This window comes from Zingiber officinale, chromosome 9B (genome assembly GCF_018446385.1).
Source record: "Zingiber officinale cultivar Zhangliang chromosome 9B, Zo_v1.1, whole genome shotgun sequence".
NCBI classification, from domain to species: Eukaryota; Viridiplantae; Streptophyta; class Magnoliopsida; order Zingiberales; family Zingiberaceae; genus Zingiber; species Zingiber officinale.
In genome coordinates this window covers 470874-486615 of record NC_056003.1, presented here as the reverse complement: position 1 = coordinate 486615, position 15742 = coordinate 470874, and the positions used below count along the sequence as shown (strand labels likewise).

Here is a 15742-nt window from a genome sequence, read left to right as displayed (position 1 = left end):
CGGAGTGTCGGTGCCCTCTGTTCGCGCTAGTATTTATTTTCAATTTTTATTTAAATAAAATAATTTAACGATGGGAAAAATGCATATTTCTTTATTTTCATTTTGTTTCTTTATTTTACTTAACTTGAAGGGGGAAAAAGTAAAAACAAAAGTCCGCGACGATCACTCGCAAGCATGGGCGCCGCTTAGGTTCTCGATGCGGAAGCGGACCCCCGTCGTGGTGGTTTCCTCGGAGGAGGAGAACGAAGGTGAATTTCGAGGTCGCGCCACATCTCCCGGCCGCGGTTCTTCCGGACCGAAGTCAAGGTCGGTGTCTACTGCGAGGAAGAGGCCCCGAGGACAGGGCTCAAGGAAGGGTAAGGGTGCCGCATCAGCACTTCGGCCGGCGTATCCGGTACGCTACTCGGATCAGTCTGCTTCTTCAACCATTGTTGTTGTTATAGTTTATTCAGCTGAAGGATCTGTTTCTTGTTTTCTTTTATGTTAATTCTTTGTTAAAATATGTTTTTTTTTGGTTCTTTGTATGTTGGAGCACTTCTGGATCATGGCAACCAAGTTCGTTGAACGTTGCATGCGTCAAAGCTTAAAACTGCAATGTGGTTGACTCTGAATCTATGTACTCTTAAGCTTGCGGGATGATATATAACAATGGGGAGTCTAGGGTATCATATGTGGTTTTGGTAATGCTTCAGGCCTTGTGATGTCACTGATGGGGAACTTTTATTTAGTCAGGAGAACACAAAAAGAAGATTTCCCAGACTGATTTTTTGAGGGCCTTATATATCATCTTGTATGCCTATTCTAATTTGACACTAAAATCAGAGATGGATGCCCAATCATGACAAAAAGGGTTAAAAGTGAGAAACACAAGAATGGTGTCAGTGATGCCAAAATTTTCAAGTCTCACAAAAGAGTGTTGTATATGCAATAAAATGTAGCTAGCATTTTTTAATGATACAAAACATCATATTGATGACTGATCTAGCTTATCTTTACGAGGTAACACTGAGATAACTGAATAAGGTATTAACAGAAAAACACTCCTGCAAAGTTATCCTTATTCAATTTGTCATGTGATTCTCTTCATTGTTCCAAATTGGGCTAGTGACTGACATTAATAAGTTATTAGCCATTGGGAATGCATATCCATATACCATGACCTCCCCATTTATACTCCACTACTTCCCTTGGAATTTAGCAAACAGCATTCCATTTGCCATTCTTCATTTCAAACATCATTTGCCTAGGAAATAGTAGATGCAGTATAGTGCTCTGGCATTGGTAGATTAAAATAGCTGTATACTATCTATCATTGTGAATATTAGAATTGTATAAGTAATTACATGTAATGCATGAATATGCATCAAATATTTGTGTGTGGCTGATATCTCTTGGAGCCTGAAGGGTGATGATTCACTAAGTTACCAGCAAAGAGGAGAATGGGTTAACAGAGAAAGAACTGACTTCCTGGTGCTGATTGTCATTTAAATCTATATATGTTTGACAAAATAGTTGCTTTGTTGGATTCAGAGGAGGTGGATGGTTACCGAATTATAACTTATAAAGAAAAGAGAGGATGATCAAAAGAAAAAACAAACTCAAAAAAGAAACAAACTACTTGGAAGATACTATACAGAGAGAATAGGGTTCTATTATCTCAGTGCTGATTAGAGTTTGAACCCCCTATATTTATCACCAAATGCTTTCTTAGTGCCAAGATATTCTCTTTTTTCATGCAACTTTGTATCTTCAACTATTTTTTTCTTCTTCTCATGCTTGTCACTGTAACTCTTACATCTATTGCTCTTCTTAAGGTTGCATTTGATAGTCTTTCTGAAGAGTTTTCTGAGCATCTTCACAATTTCAGTATTACACCAGGTATAATCTGATCACATAATGTTGAAATTGCAAAAGTTTTATGTCGTAGTGTAATCTTTCACAATAATTGGTAAATATATACTCTTGAGTTGAAGTGTTTTTAGTTTCATAATGATTCTTTATGTATTGGAGTCAACTGAATTTGACATCCTGTGAAATAGATTATTGGTTCATAAATAGATGTCATCATGTCAACAATGAAAATACATATAAAATACTGGTTATTTTCAGCAGTTTGTTGGTTATACTGTTTGCAACACTGTCAACAATGAAAATACATATAAAATACTTGTAACGAATCCTTCATCATTGTGAAAGATAAATTAGGCTTATAGGTCTCATTAGTAATGCCTACCTGATGGTCACTAGCAGTGGGGGTAATAACATTTTAGATCAAGAGCCTTTTGGTTATATATATAATGTTAGTATTAGCTCTAAGAGTCAATTATGAGATGATTGACACATCCATATTAGTATCATTGAGTTAGACTCAAGTGAACCCAACCATATGGATTCAATCTAATCCGAATTAGACTTTAGTTAGACTCAAGTGAATTCATTCACTAAAGAGGATTAATGGAGATTAATGAAACATTGGAAGAATTAATTTTGAAAATTGAATTAAAAAATGAAGAGTTTCAAAATGGCCTTAATGGAGTGTTAATGCTCATTAAGTCGCATTAAATGAATTAATGCTCATTAAGTATTTTCATTGGATGAAGTACAAAAAACATTTTTTCCTCTCATTTTTGAGGGTGAATTTCATTCTTCTTCTTCTTCTCCTCTTCTTCTTGGCCGAAACTCCTCAAGAGGGTTGCTAGCACAACCTTGAGTGTTGGTCTTCTCCATTTCCTTGTGTTCGTGTGGATACCGAAAGAGGCACGGACACGTGATCGTGCTGAGATCCTAGCTGTCGGGAGATCGAGTGCACGCTCCAAAGGGATAACTCCCTCTCATGTAAAACTTAGTATATGGTTTTTTTTCGCATGGATCTTCTGAGAGGAACTAGATGTTTTCCGCTGCGCTTTTGCGTGTTTAGCGCCCTAGTTCCTTACAATATATATATATATATATATATATATATATATATATATATATATATTCTTTTTTTTTCATCTCTGCTTGAGCCTTGCTCCTCGTTTCTTCTTCATTTCCCTTTGGGTTATATCTCATCACTTGAGTTGATCATGCACACCATAGGCTCCATCTTGTATATTGTTCGCTAAATTGGATGTTTGAACTCTGAAGACTTGACTAATCACTTTCTAATTTGGTTGCTAATACTTGTATGATTGTACAAACTTGCCATAGGATTGGTGGCAGTTTGTAGATTCTGTTCTCAAATGCAGAAACATTCAAATATTGACTTATTAGGATAGAGCCTAGGTCTCAAATGTAGTATAGTTCATATCAGTTCAGTATGACTCAAATTTATTGCTTTCGTATTCTATCTAGGTAGGAAAATGTGAGTGGGTGGTCGGAGTGGGTTGGTTTTGGTTGCTTCATCTGGTTGTAGTTAGGTTGTACAATTGTCTGGTTGGATTTAGTTGGCTTATGTAAAGGCACAAGCCAAATCCATCTTATTCAGTTAGTTTATGTACATGCTGCAGAATCATCATGCTTATGGCTACATTTAATTGCTTCTGAGTTTGATTGTGCGATCTGATTGCATCAAGTATATTACACCTAGACCTTAACTTTTCTATAATAATATGAACCTGATTCTTTTCCCTGTCATTCATCATAATGACTAATGTATATAGCTATTGGTTTTGCTTGTTCTTATTTCATTGTTCATATAAAGCTCATGACAAAATGACACATTAATACTTGAATTATTAGCTTATTGTTCCTCCATAACTTACCTAATTTCATGCCTATGTAATGCAACAGCTCTTTTAGTTATTTTTTCCCAAAACGTTCAACTGAAACAGGGGTTACACATACTGAGAAGAAAGAACTTTGGAATGAGAAGCACAAGCCACATTCCTTGGCAGAGCTTGCTGTCCATAAAAAAAAGGTTCTTTCTTGAAAGGCACCTTGTTGTACTTCCATTGCTGAATTCTAGTTTCCTTTAGGTTGTTTAATTCAAAATTTCTAACTATTAATGTCACATGTATGAAGTTTGTTCTTCAATGTTGACAAACACAACTGGGATTTTGCTAATAAAGAATAACAAGATTGTAAAGTGAAAGATCATTTTTGGATTTTGCTAGCTGATAATTCGCCTATGTGTATTTTGTGTTGGTCTATAACTATTGTAACCCATGAGTTATGACGGTAATTGGATGCAAAACTTGGCACGTTCCCTTAGAATCTTCATTACATTTATTATTTCATACAAATGGAGAAACACATACAGCAAAGAAAATGGAAACATGAGATAGTACGCTAATGATCAATATGCTGTCCTTGTGTTTGCAACAAGTGATAGGAAGTGGGGAAGAAATAAATGCCCAAAAGGAAAGAAAGTGGGAATAAGAGATATGATAGTCATTCCCTCGTAATATTTAGTTGCGAGAAAGAGAACAAATGATTTTTTTTTTCCCATTGTTGCCTTGGAGGGGAACGAAGATGGATTTTTTTTATAATTTTGTTAAAATAGTTTTCTAAAAATATAAAAAGTTAAAAACAACATCCTAAAAGAATCAGAATGAGTTTTTCCCCCCTCCTATTTTATTGTTTATAAATACAGCAAGCATTTTTCAATTGTATTGTTTTCCCACCCAATCAGGTGACAGTGTTAGCTTGAGACTGAGATGAATCTCTCCAGCATTCTCTTCCACCCACTCTCTCTCACACAGGAAACAGGGAGAAATGTGGACTCAATTTCATCATTCCCTCAGCCCATTTGTCCCTCTCTTCCATCCACCTAGAAAACTAAGGCTTAAAGATGGACATTAATTATGTTGAACTCATACCCACCGCTAACAGTATTCTTTTTGCATTTGATTTAGTTTCAACTTGCATTGGTTTAATTTTTGTCCCATAGAGGATTTTTTTTTTAATTTTTAAATGAGAACACACCAGCAGTTCTTCAGTTCATCTTTCTCCAGGTTTAGCAGATTCGATTTTCTTATTTCACTTTTAGTTCTCAGGTTGAAGAAGTCAAAAGATGGTTGGAAGAGAGGATGACGAGAAGAAAGGTGATTACTAGTCTCATCATACAATGATTCTGCTTGTAATCTTGTAGCAGCATATTACTTGAACTTGCTATCACATCCTGAGGAGATTGTTTCCATTTTATAAAATCACTTGACCCACTCCTTCTGTGCGACAATTTAATTCTCAGTGTTTTGAAATATCTTGAAAAAACCCTACTTTTTGTAGTATATTTCACTTCTAAAAGCATGTAACCACAACTAAACCATCATATAATCCATAATAAATTCTACATAAACCATTAAAACTGATAACAAAAGACTTAGTACATAACAATCTAGCAGAAGCAAAACTTAGCAAATGATGAATAGGGCTCAGACATGTAAAAGTCATGATAATTGCAAGCAAAAGTAGAACATTAGCAAAAATAACATATTAACATCTCGAATCTCAAATACAAATTATATGAACAATAAAATTGATGAAATATGAAATCAACAGCAGAAATTCTAAGAAAATTCTTCATATGACTCTGAGGGATTCTCTATGAAAAAATAGGTCCAATCTTGTGCATCTGTAACACGTGCTTGTGCATCCAAATGCTCATGGTTTGCCACCTACACTTGCATACTGTATGAGGAAGGAGACAAGGGAGAAGGTGAAGAAGATGCTATCCTTAATCAAATAGTTATCATTAACCATACAAAGAGCATTAATTTGCTGTCATGATGGTCTAATGCACATCATTGCCTCCTAGTCTGATCTTCTATAATTTATTACCTCCCTTCTTGCAGAATAATAGAATGGCTGTATGCATACACGAGATAAGTTGAAACTGGTGTCACTCTGTAGAAGTTTCTAAATTTTTGGATATCCATGTGGGTATATTGGGACTAGTGCAGTGCAGCAGCACCTTTCTTTTCAAAGAACTCTTGTTAATTCAACTCTGTATCTTTTTGTTTTGTTTATATGGAAGCATATTGACATCCTGCAATATGCTTGTTTTCCTTGAATACAGGAAGGAAGAAACAACTGTCTTCTTATCACTGGTCAATCTGGAGTTGGAAAATCTGTATGTTACTTTCCTTTTAACTTTCTGAATGTTACTTCTATCTGCTTCCTTCTGCTTTGTATGATTATATTGCTATCATTGTACTTTCTGTTTTTTGGTAGACTGTAGCTGGAAAATACTTTTTGCTGGCATAGGTACTGCATAACTTCTGTGAAAGTCAGGGAGAGGCAAACTTGAAACCAGAATTGCTTTTTTGTTTAAGTTGCAGTCAAAGTTTATACAGTCAAACTGATTAAAAGCGTTAGTATAAATCTCTACAAAAAGTTTGACATGAATTAGATATTTTAGACATTTCAAAAATCTTAGCTGTCCTGCATACGCAAAACAGTACAATGCATGCAATCTTATTCATAAATACTTCTATTTGTTACTTGAGATACCTGGAAATATGCTAATCCATCCCCTGGTTTTGTGCTGGTGTTAAAGATTGTTGAAGCATAGAACTGCATTTTTTTCATATTCTCACATGATGAGTTCATTACCTCTTCAGACAGCTATTCATGTAATTGCATCACTACTTGGAGCTGAGTTGTGTGAATGGATGACTCCCACACCTACACTTTGGGGAGAAAATATCCATAATTCTAATTCAGGTATTTTCATTTTCTATGATGTTCACACCATGTTATCTGCTTTACTAACAATAGTGCAACTGCACAATCATTTCATGTAAATTAACCTTTCTATGATTTTCTTTGTTAGACCAACTGTTAACTACAAATGATTTTTGTTGTACAACTTGTAATATTTTCAGACTTGCATGTTTTGACAGGACTACAGTATGTCTCAAAGTTGGATGAATTTGAAAGTTTTGTCGAAAGGATAAGAAAATATTCATTGCTTCATCCAGCCTGTTTTGAAGAAATAAGAAAGCCCCTTATTCTCTTAATTGATGACATCCCAGTAACAAATGGAAGAGTTGCTTTTTCCAGATTAAGGAAGTGCTTAGAAACCCTTACACATTCAGCACTGGTCCCTACAGTCATTTTAATTACTCAGTATCACAAAATTGACTCTTGTGACAGTGCTGCAGGGAATTGGGAGGAACTTGAATCATTTATTGAGCAAGCTGGGGCTTTTAAGGTAATTTTTTTCGTAAAAATATTTTAAAATTTTTGGAAGATTGTATTAGCAACAATTTTTCATGGGTAATATTTATATTGCAGGTGGTATTCAATCCTATAACTGAAAATTCCATAAAGAAAAGGCTTACTAGAATTTGCCAAGAAGAGAAGTGTAATGTTCCTGCAGAATTGCTAGATCAGATTGCCAGATTTAGTGGAGGTGACATCAGACATGCCATAATATCTTTACAGTATTCTTGTCTAAAAAAAGTGGAATCTTTGCCCATTCAGGCATCAACTTTTAATGGCAGTTCCTGCAAATTAAATTCCACTAATCCTGTTTTATTGTCAATTTCACATTCTGGATACGGACAAATTAATTCTCAAATATCACTGCCATGGGGGAGAGATGAAAAAATTTCTCTGTTTCATGCATTGGGGAAATTCCTTCACAACAAGAGAGAAGAAACAGATGCTCTTACACTTGGTAAGTGACTCTGAATTATATTCATAGATAGTGGCTGCATTTTCCTACATTTACTTGAATGGATACCCACAACCAAATTTGTTACCCTCCAATTAGATATTTCTCTACTTCCACTCTTGTTACCCTCCCATAAGAAAGCTCTGTTCCCACAGAGTTTGCATGAACACTACTACTACCAATTTTATGGGTTTGTTTAGTTTGAGTATTTCAATTCTCCCTTGTTGAGGTCATTTAGGTCTTCATCTCTGTCATGGTGAGGAGGTCATTTTAGATAATTTTCCTCATTTAAGGACACATTGGCAAAGGAGATTTGTACTCATGTAGAGGTGGTGCTAAAGTTGCTTGTGGGAGGCACTGTTAGGACTTAGGCCAACATGAGAATTTGCTTCTTTGGGAAGATAGTGTCAACGTGCAAAGGTGGTGGCCAATTCTTCACCTAGTTTGAGCGAGCTACATTGACCAAGGTGTCTTTCTGTTTATAGGTTTATGAAAAATTATTATTTTGTGATTGTTGATGCAGGGTGTAGGAGAAAGAAGGGAAGGGAAGGGAAGGGAAAGAGTTGGGCAGAAATTCAGTGAGCAAATTCGTAGGAAATTACTTCGCATAGATGCACATAACCTTAAGAACTCCTAGTCTTAAAGATGTGCGTAACAATATACACCATACCTCTATTGGGTAACATTGCAACTGTCTAAGATCAAATCCAGGAAACATGACATTCACTCTTGGAATAGGAGATGAGTTGATGAATTAACACAAGAAATGCTATGCAGAAATGCAGAAAGTATATGAGCACAAGTATAATCATGCGCATTGAAGGAGTGCTTCCACAATAGCATCAGTAATGTAATCTATTTATTAACATGAGTCCAACAACTGACAACATAATTAGTGCAAACTCACAAGCAGCAAACTGCAAAGACAAGTTTAACCACAAAGTAACTATCTGCTTCAATATGTGCACTGCAATACAAATCGCAATGCAACAAAACCTATTTAAGTCATGATCAACCGAACAGGTATGAATTTTCACCATTTGACAATTCATGTGCTTGGCAGTTATGGACACAGCCCTCTTTTACAATCATGCCATTAAGATAAATCATGAGCACAGTGGACCAATTAATAATAGGATTTTCTCCGAGACTCTATGGGAGTGGTAGCGAATAAGCCTCTTGTCAGAGGTATGCCTGCATGAAGCTGAATGCATGCAGATGTTTCTTAGTGCTAGGACTCTAGTATTCGTGTTAGAATAGCCTTGCTTATCAGTTTAAATTAATCTGAGCCACTGTATGGCACTTCCAACAATGTCTCAGTTGAAATGGAAAAGTATATGTTATTTTCTATTCTTTATTACACTTGAGTAAGCTCACATTTTGATTGGCTTCTGTAGCACCAGAACCATTTGTTCTGAAAGAGAGATATTCAAGGAAGCCAATGAAAATGGATGCTCCTGAGAAAGTTGTTTCACAGGCACATGGAGAAGCACAGACCGTTTCTGATTTTCTACATGAAAATGGTAGTTGTTTATCTATTTTTTCCCCATCGGTAGAATGACTTTGTGATTGATTACCATGTTTGGCTGATATTCTATTTTGTCCAAATTTTCATGTCATTTCTGATAATTGGCATATTTTTGAAGGACAGTTAAGTCGATAGATAGAAAGTTCCTGTTTTCCTTCCCCTTTTAGCATAATCTCTCTTCTAAAGCGCATCTCTCTATTTTCTACTTCAGCCTTTTGTATTTCTTATCTTCTCTCTCCATTGCTGTAAACTACATAAACATACATTTTCTTCTCTTTCATTTTTACTATGAAATCCTACATTTCAATTTTTATGATTAAGTTAGTAAGACATTAAGATCCATATAGAATGAAATTGGGCAAAGACTACCAGGTCCTAAAGATGTTACAAAAGTTGTTTATCTTTGTTTTTCCTAAAGGTTGCCACTTATACATGTCTAATTTTTCAAGGATTCATATCAAATTTAAATTTCACAAAGATCGTTTATGACCCTTATCTCGCCCAGAATTAAATATCCCTGAAGGTAAGAGTCTAACTCACCTAGCATGTACGAAAACTATAATTTTCTTTTTCGATTGACACTTTAGTTATGGGAATACAATCTATTGCAACTCATAAAATTTCCCATGCCTAATTTGATATTATCTAAATTTTATTTATTTCCATATCTGGATGAGGATGATCTCCAAAGAGCCACAAGTGCCTTCCTTTGCTTGCCTGGGCACTTTGGTCTATCACCTTGCACCTCAAACATTATACTAAGACCTTGATGCCTTAAAGAGCCTAGCTATTTTAGAACACCTTTGAGTCATGAGAATGTTTAATTTTTCCTAGAGCTTAAAATAACTCCACTCACATATTTTTTTTTGACTCTAGTTACTAATGAAACTGGCCTGATTGACTAGAAAACTCAGTGTTGCTCTGATCTGGAGAAAAGAGGCTATAGAAACTAAACTATTTTCCATTCGAAGCAATGGTATATATCTTCAGATATATATAGCCTTTCGTTGGATAATCACAGTCCAGTTCATATGTATTGGCAAGTAACCACACTACCAATGAAATCAAACCATGAACTTGCTTGAGTTGAATTCTACATTTATACCTAGTGAACTTAACACACAAATGCTATTTTTGATAGAATAAATCTATTATATTTTCTATTAACTAGAGTATATTTAGTTAAACTTGCATTAAAAAGTAAGTAAACTACCAAATACCAATTATCCATCTTTACCAGGTTAGTTCCTTACCCGTTTGGAACTGACTGATTGCTTATAACTACTTCAGATTACAATTGCCAACTTAATTTTGTTGTTCTTTAGATTGTGAAATATCCTTTGGAATTTAGTACAATTACTTTCCTCACCTGCAGTGCTTGATTTTTTAAGTGATGAGGCAATTGAAAATGCATCGCTCATCGCCTCTTATTTAAGTGATGCTGACAACATTCTTGCAAGTATGACACACCGAAGATTTCATCGAATAACTGATACATACGAACCGGACAGTATTAGACAACAGATTGTTGCCTCAGTTGCTGTACGTGGTGTATTATTCGGAAACTCTTGTCCTTCACCTTCAAGGTTCATTATTTTAATATTTTTTTAATATCAACAAAGTAAAAAAAAAAGAGCATATTACATTTTTGACTATCATGTAAGCAGGTGGCATGCCATCCGTGCCCCAAAACTTTGGCAGCTTGAACCATCGTTAGGGCACAATAAGGTAATTCAGTTGTCATGTCAATTAATTTCTTTAGCTGGAGAATGCTTTTGATGTTAATATGTTTTTTCCAAAAAAAAAAAAAAAGACTAGAAGTCTAGAGAGTTCCACCAACAGTATTTATAGATTATGCAAAGCTTTCTTTGATAGATATATGAATTGTTTTCAGAGTATTTAAGGTAGCATGTAATGGTATCTCTTTTACTTGTACTGGCTGTAACTCTTTGCAAGCAGTGGGTGAGGAGCTAAAAGTAGGTTGTATGCTTTTGTGCCTTTTCCAGATGGATTCTAGCACAAAATTTTCGTTTTTCTAAACAAAGGGAATGCCCTTTGTTTCAACTTGTCTATTTGTGAGAGATGCATCGACTCAGGTAAGATCTATAAGACTTGAGTTACAAGGCAGAACTCCTATACAGTTTGCAATATTACTTTTGATTCCATTTTTCTGAGTAATTAGTGTAGGCATATTTTGGAATCACACGGTAAAATTTAACATCAAATGCTAAAGTTATATTAGACAGGAGACTTTGTCTGATCTACTTGCCTTAAACACAAAGACATTTCATGTTGGTGGAATATGACTGACTATTCTTTTCATCATTGTGCAGGTTCGGATGTTGCTTGAAAGATTTGAAGCCTACAGTACGTTTAGTTGTTGCAGCAGTGCTTCCATAGCCACTGAATTCAGACCAACAAATAAATGGCTCTGTTCAAAGACATCTTTATGCGTCAATATGCATGACGATCTTTCTGAAATTGAAGATTACAGTGGCGGTTCAGATAAATCAGAGGTTAACAAAGTAGAGGAAAGCGAAGAAGATGACATAGAAGAATGTTAGCTAACTCTGGAGGCTTTGGATTGGAAGTCTCATGGCTTAAATGATTGGTTTTTCTTATACTGAAGCCCTCTGCAATGCCTTACCACTCATGGCATATCAGATTTTGTCAACTGTAAGAACTTCTCGTGGATTACCTTTGCATGCCATGCGCAGTGAAACTGGAGGAATTCTTGGAGGAAACAGTAGATTCTTTCGAAATATTAAAGCAAAGTACACGCTAAGTGAAACCCTTAGCAGAATGACAGAAAGTGTGCCAATTTCAACTCTGTTCTTCTCTGTCTGTTTTCTGTCAATTGATATAGGAAGATTTAACTGAAGACTACTCTGTCCTTTGTTTTGGGGTATCATTTTGCTACTCTTGATATGATATATTCTTGTCTGCTATTTTGGATTACTTAACCGCCATTCAATAGCTTGGCAGGCGAATTGATAATTGCGTATAATCTCTATCACTTTTGTCTTTGGTGATGTAAATGTAATTACTCGAAAATAAATATTTCACTGGATTTTAGATCTCAGGTGAAAATGTTATTATAAAATGTTATTACAAATAAATTTTAAGATTAATCTATTTAACACTTTGTTTAAATTTATCCCTAGCAATAATTTTGATTTTTATCTTTTTTCAGGATGATTAGTTAGGTGAGAGTGGTAAATTTATTATAATAAATAGGGATTAATTTTCGACCGATACGTGACCTTAGGAAAGGTTTTTTTTATCCACTGAACACGTGACGGTACCCAATAATTTATCATCTTTTAAATAATTTGGCGATGGACGAGGGTAGTCACTTTTGTATGCTGTAATATACTATGGATTCGTATGTCTGCTAATATTAATGAAAGGGATCATGTTTATGCCAAACTAAAATAACAGTAGTAAATTATAAAGATATTTTAATAATATTTAAATAATAATAATAATGATTGTTAATTTTATCTAAAAACGGAGAAGATGATACATTGGACAAGTGACTTTGAAGTTGACTGTGTAAAAACTCTTAGCTGGAAAAAAGATGACTCCAAGCGCTCTTACATGTTAAAAAGAATGTCAACAATGGGGCCAAGGAGGGGTCTCCGGTGCAGACATTTTGATACTCAAGTAAGCGACTGATCGAACAGAAGGTAGTGAATAATAGTAAATGAATAGTGGATGCATAAGGTGGCATATGCGTAGCATTGTGTGCAGTAAGCGTACCTGCGCCTATAGATGAAGATCTCCCTTTTATTGTGTTAATTTCCTCTTTGAACGAATCTTGGTGCATTGCCAGAAAATGATAGATCATAATGATGTTCTAACACATTTCCTAAAATAAATATGTAATCTTTACATTTTGCAAGGTAGAAACTTTTAGTGTATAACTTGCATAAGGGATATTTCTTTAATTCTCTGACAGCTGTTGTACAAACTGGCAAGGAGGAAGGTTAGGTCGTTAGGTTAAAGGGGCCCTTAGTGTTCTTAATCGGCTAAATCAACCGAGTCTCTTTGTGGTACGACTGATGTCGTCAGAGAGCGCTAAAATGGATTTAAGGAATGACATCGGGGTGGACTCCTGGCCTTCACCTCTACTTCTCACGAGCTTAAGAGTTGCATTACCACGTGGTCTCACAGTGCAAGATTGTACCCGGAGCAATCAAGTTTTCGATGTATACAATGTTAAAGTTAGATGTGTTGTTTGTCTAACCTTTTACCAAGTGTGCACGACGGGTCTAGAGGACCTGAAACCATAAGTTCAAATGGTTGATAGTTGGCACGAATTCTAGATTGGCTGAGATCTGACAGAAGGAAGTCTAGCTAGGTTGATAGCTAGCACAAAGTCCAGATCGGTTAAAATCTGGCAGGAGGAAGTCTAGATTGGTTGAAATATGGCAAGAAGTCCTGGTGGATCAAGGGACCTGGAATCAACCAAGTTGACAATTAATAAGTGGAGGTAAGCAACTGGAGGAGAGATCCAGTGATGACGCGTTATCGGTTGAGAGAGCAGTAGGCATAAGTCCAACTTAGGTCTATTTGGAAAACCTAAGCTGAGACTTTGACTAGATCCTGGTCTCGGTGAGACAAGATCTAATTAATATTACTATTTTATTGTGTTAACTTTGTTTTTTAGGATAAACATATTATGATTGTTTGGACTAACTCTTTTTTGCAGAAAAGCAAGGGTGAAAAAGAGTTGACCGAGCACCCACAAGGGATCTGGACGCCTGGACCAGTTTCACCCAGAAGGGTGCCTGACTAGGCACCCGAGTGGTTCGGGCGCTCGAAGATACTCTAGGCGCTCGGATCAACAAAGCTCATCCAGAAGCTAAGTTGAAGCGTGTCGACTAGCCAAACCCACGTCAACGGTCCAAGCACTCAGAGGGGGTCCGGGTGTCCGAGGTGGATAAACTTTAGGGATAAAGTTTCGACGAAAACTCGTCATGTTAGCACAATTAGGCACCCATGGGGAGATCCAGGTGCCCAGACGGGGCTATGAAAGGAGGCTCCGATCAATAGCTTAAATATAACATCGCTATAATCTTCGCCTCACATTGTCCAAATAAGCTCCACGACACTATTATAACGCCTCGATAATCGACGTATCAAGTTCTACTTATTTTCTCTGTTGTCGGTAACTTTTCCTTATAGTTCTTGTACTTCACTTTTGTAACATTTCAAACTATTAGTAGATTGCCCACCGAAAGCACTCAACGAGTGCGAGCCTTGGAGTAGGAGTCGTCGAAGGCTTGAACCAAGTAAAAAACTACTTGTGTTAGTATTTATCTTTTTCTTTATCACATCTTTTGTTGGTGCAGAAAGCACCAGACGATCGAACCTAAGTTTTGATTATGGCAAAGGATTTAAAGTTAAGTTGTCTTGTGATTTAACTAGTTGAACTAAGTGTGCAGGAAAGTCTTAAATGATCTTAGGTAAAGGAAAGCCCCCGCTACGGTTAGACAATGAAGTTCTGATCCAGGGAACTGGGCAAAGTATTGGTAGCTTTAGGACGCCAAAGTAAATCCTAGGGTTGTGAATTTAGGTGGAAGTACTAGGGGTCACGAACACCAGGTGGAAGACTAGTGGGCCTGGGAATCCATGTCTAGAGGAAAAACCCCAAGCCTCGATGCAGAGTAGAAGTTTAGACATTCTGGAGGACCGATCCGCAAAGGTAATTTCTCCTAGGAGTAGGTAAGGATGTGTTCCCCGAAGAGGGAACAGTAAGCGCCGTTCCGGCCTAGAGTTTCAGCGAAACTCAAAGTCAGGACCGGATAATTCGAAGGTTGTTAAAACTTGTCATTCTTTAAATATTATTTGTCTAGACTAACCTTATTTTGCAAAAAAACAAAAGTACAGAAAATGTGGTCCAGGCGCCCGAAGTCCAGGCGCCCGGGATGCCTTCGCCGGGAGTAGGGTGCCTGGCCAGGAGCCCTCACAGTCCGAGCGCTCAGAGTTGTTCCAGACGCTTGAACGGTCGAAAATCAATCCTTACAGTAAGCTAGAGCATGATGATTGGCTGACCTACGTCATGGTCTGGGCGCCGGGGGGTGGTTCAGACGCCCAAAGATGGATAATTTTTGTAGATCAAGTTTCGATGAGAGCATGCCACATCAGCCCTATTGGGGCACTTGGGAGAGGTTCCAGGTGCTCGGAGTGGGCTATAAAAGGAGGATTTGACCAGCACCTCAAGTACAATATTCCAAGCATTTTCTACCCTTGTGCGCTGCTCAGAAAATGCTTCCACGATGCCCAAAGGCTACTCTAACAACTGAAGGCTCGTGACTTCAAATCTTTACAAGTTGTCGGTATAGTTTTGTTTATAGTTTTATAATTGTAGTTCTTATACATAATATTTGTAATCTTTCTTCAAACTACTAATGGACTGGCCATCAAAAGCACTCTCACGTGCGGGCCTTGAAATAGGAGTCGTCTTAGACTCTAAACTAAGTAAATCAAAGTGTTAGCGATTGCTTATCTTTCTTTCTGTCTTTATTCCCCTGCTCATCTCTCAAAAGTTTTTAAACAAACGTGAAAGTCACGAGCGCTATTCATTCCCCTCTAGCACAATGATCCTA

At 36.7% G+C, this 15742-nt stretch overlaps 1 protein-coding gene across 6 annotated transcripts; it reads left to right on the top strand.

Moving 5' to 3' along the window:
• Positions 1-111: 111 nt before the first annotated feature.
• LOC122023356 (cell cycle checkpoint protein RAD17-like) lies at positions 112-11820 on the top strand. 6 transcript variants are annotated; one of them, XR_006123101.1, is made up of 13 exons: positions 113-394; positions 1815-1878; positions 3813-3898; positions 4977-5024; positions 5999-6052; positions 6543-6645; positions 6825-7135; positions 7219-7603; positions 8998-9123; positions 10504-10714; positions 10796-10856; positions 11135-11224; positions 11462-11634. XR_006123101.1 is itself a non-coding variant. In XM_042581411.1 (13 exons), exons 1-13 carry the CDS (start codon positions 197-199, stop codon positions 11690-11692), a joined length of 1791 nt encoding a protein of 596 aa, XP_042437345.1. In that variant the 5' UTR covers positions 114-196; the 3' UTR covers positions 11693-11820. The 6 variants fall into 6 exon arrangements, 5 of the variants coding, with proteins under 5 accessions (XP_042437344.1, XP_042437346.1, XP_042437343.1 ...); XM_042581411.1 differs by lacking the exon at positions 11135-11224 and having other exon boundaries at positions 114-394; positions 6825-6990; positions 7078-7135; positions 11462-11820; XM_042581410.1 differs by lacking the exon at positions 11135-11224 and having other exon boundaries at positions 112-394; positions 3828-3898; positions 11462-11820.
• The last annotated feature ends 3922 nt before the right edge of the window (positions 11821-15742 follow it).

Excerpts from the sequence above, each read along its gene's own strand:
- LOC122023356 (XM_042581408.1), top strand. The coding sequence starts at position 197 with ATGCGGAAGCGGACCCCCGTCGTGGTGGTTTCCTCGGAGGAGGAGAAC. Across the intron at positions 3,899-4,976 it reads TTGCTGTCCATAAAAAAAAG|GTTGAAGAAGTCAAAAGATG; the intron begins GTTCTTTCTTGA and ends TTTAGTTCTCAG. Across the intron at positions 10,715-10,795 it reads TCTTGTCCTTCACCTTCAAG|GTGGCATGCCATCCGTGCCC; the intron begins GTTCATTATTTT and ends TCATGTAAGCAG.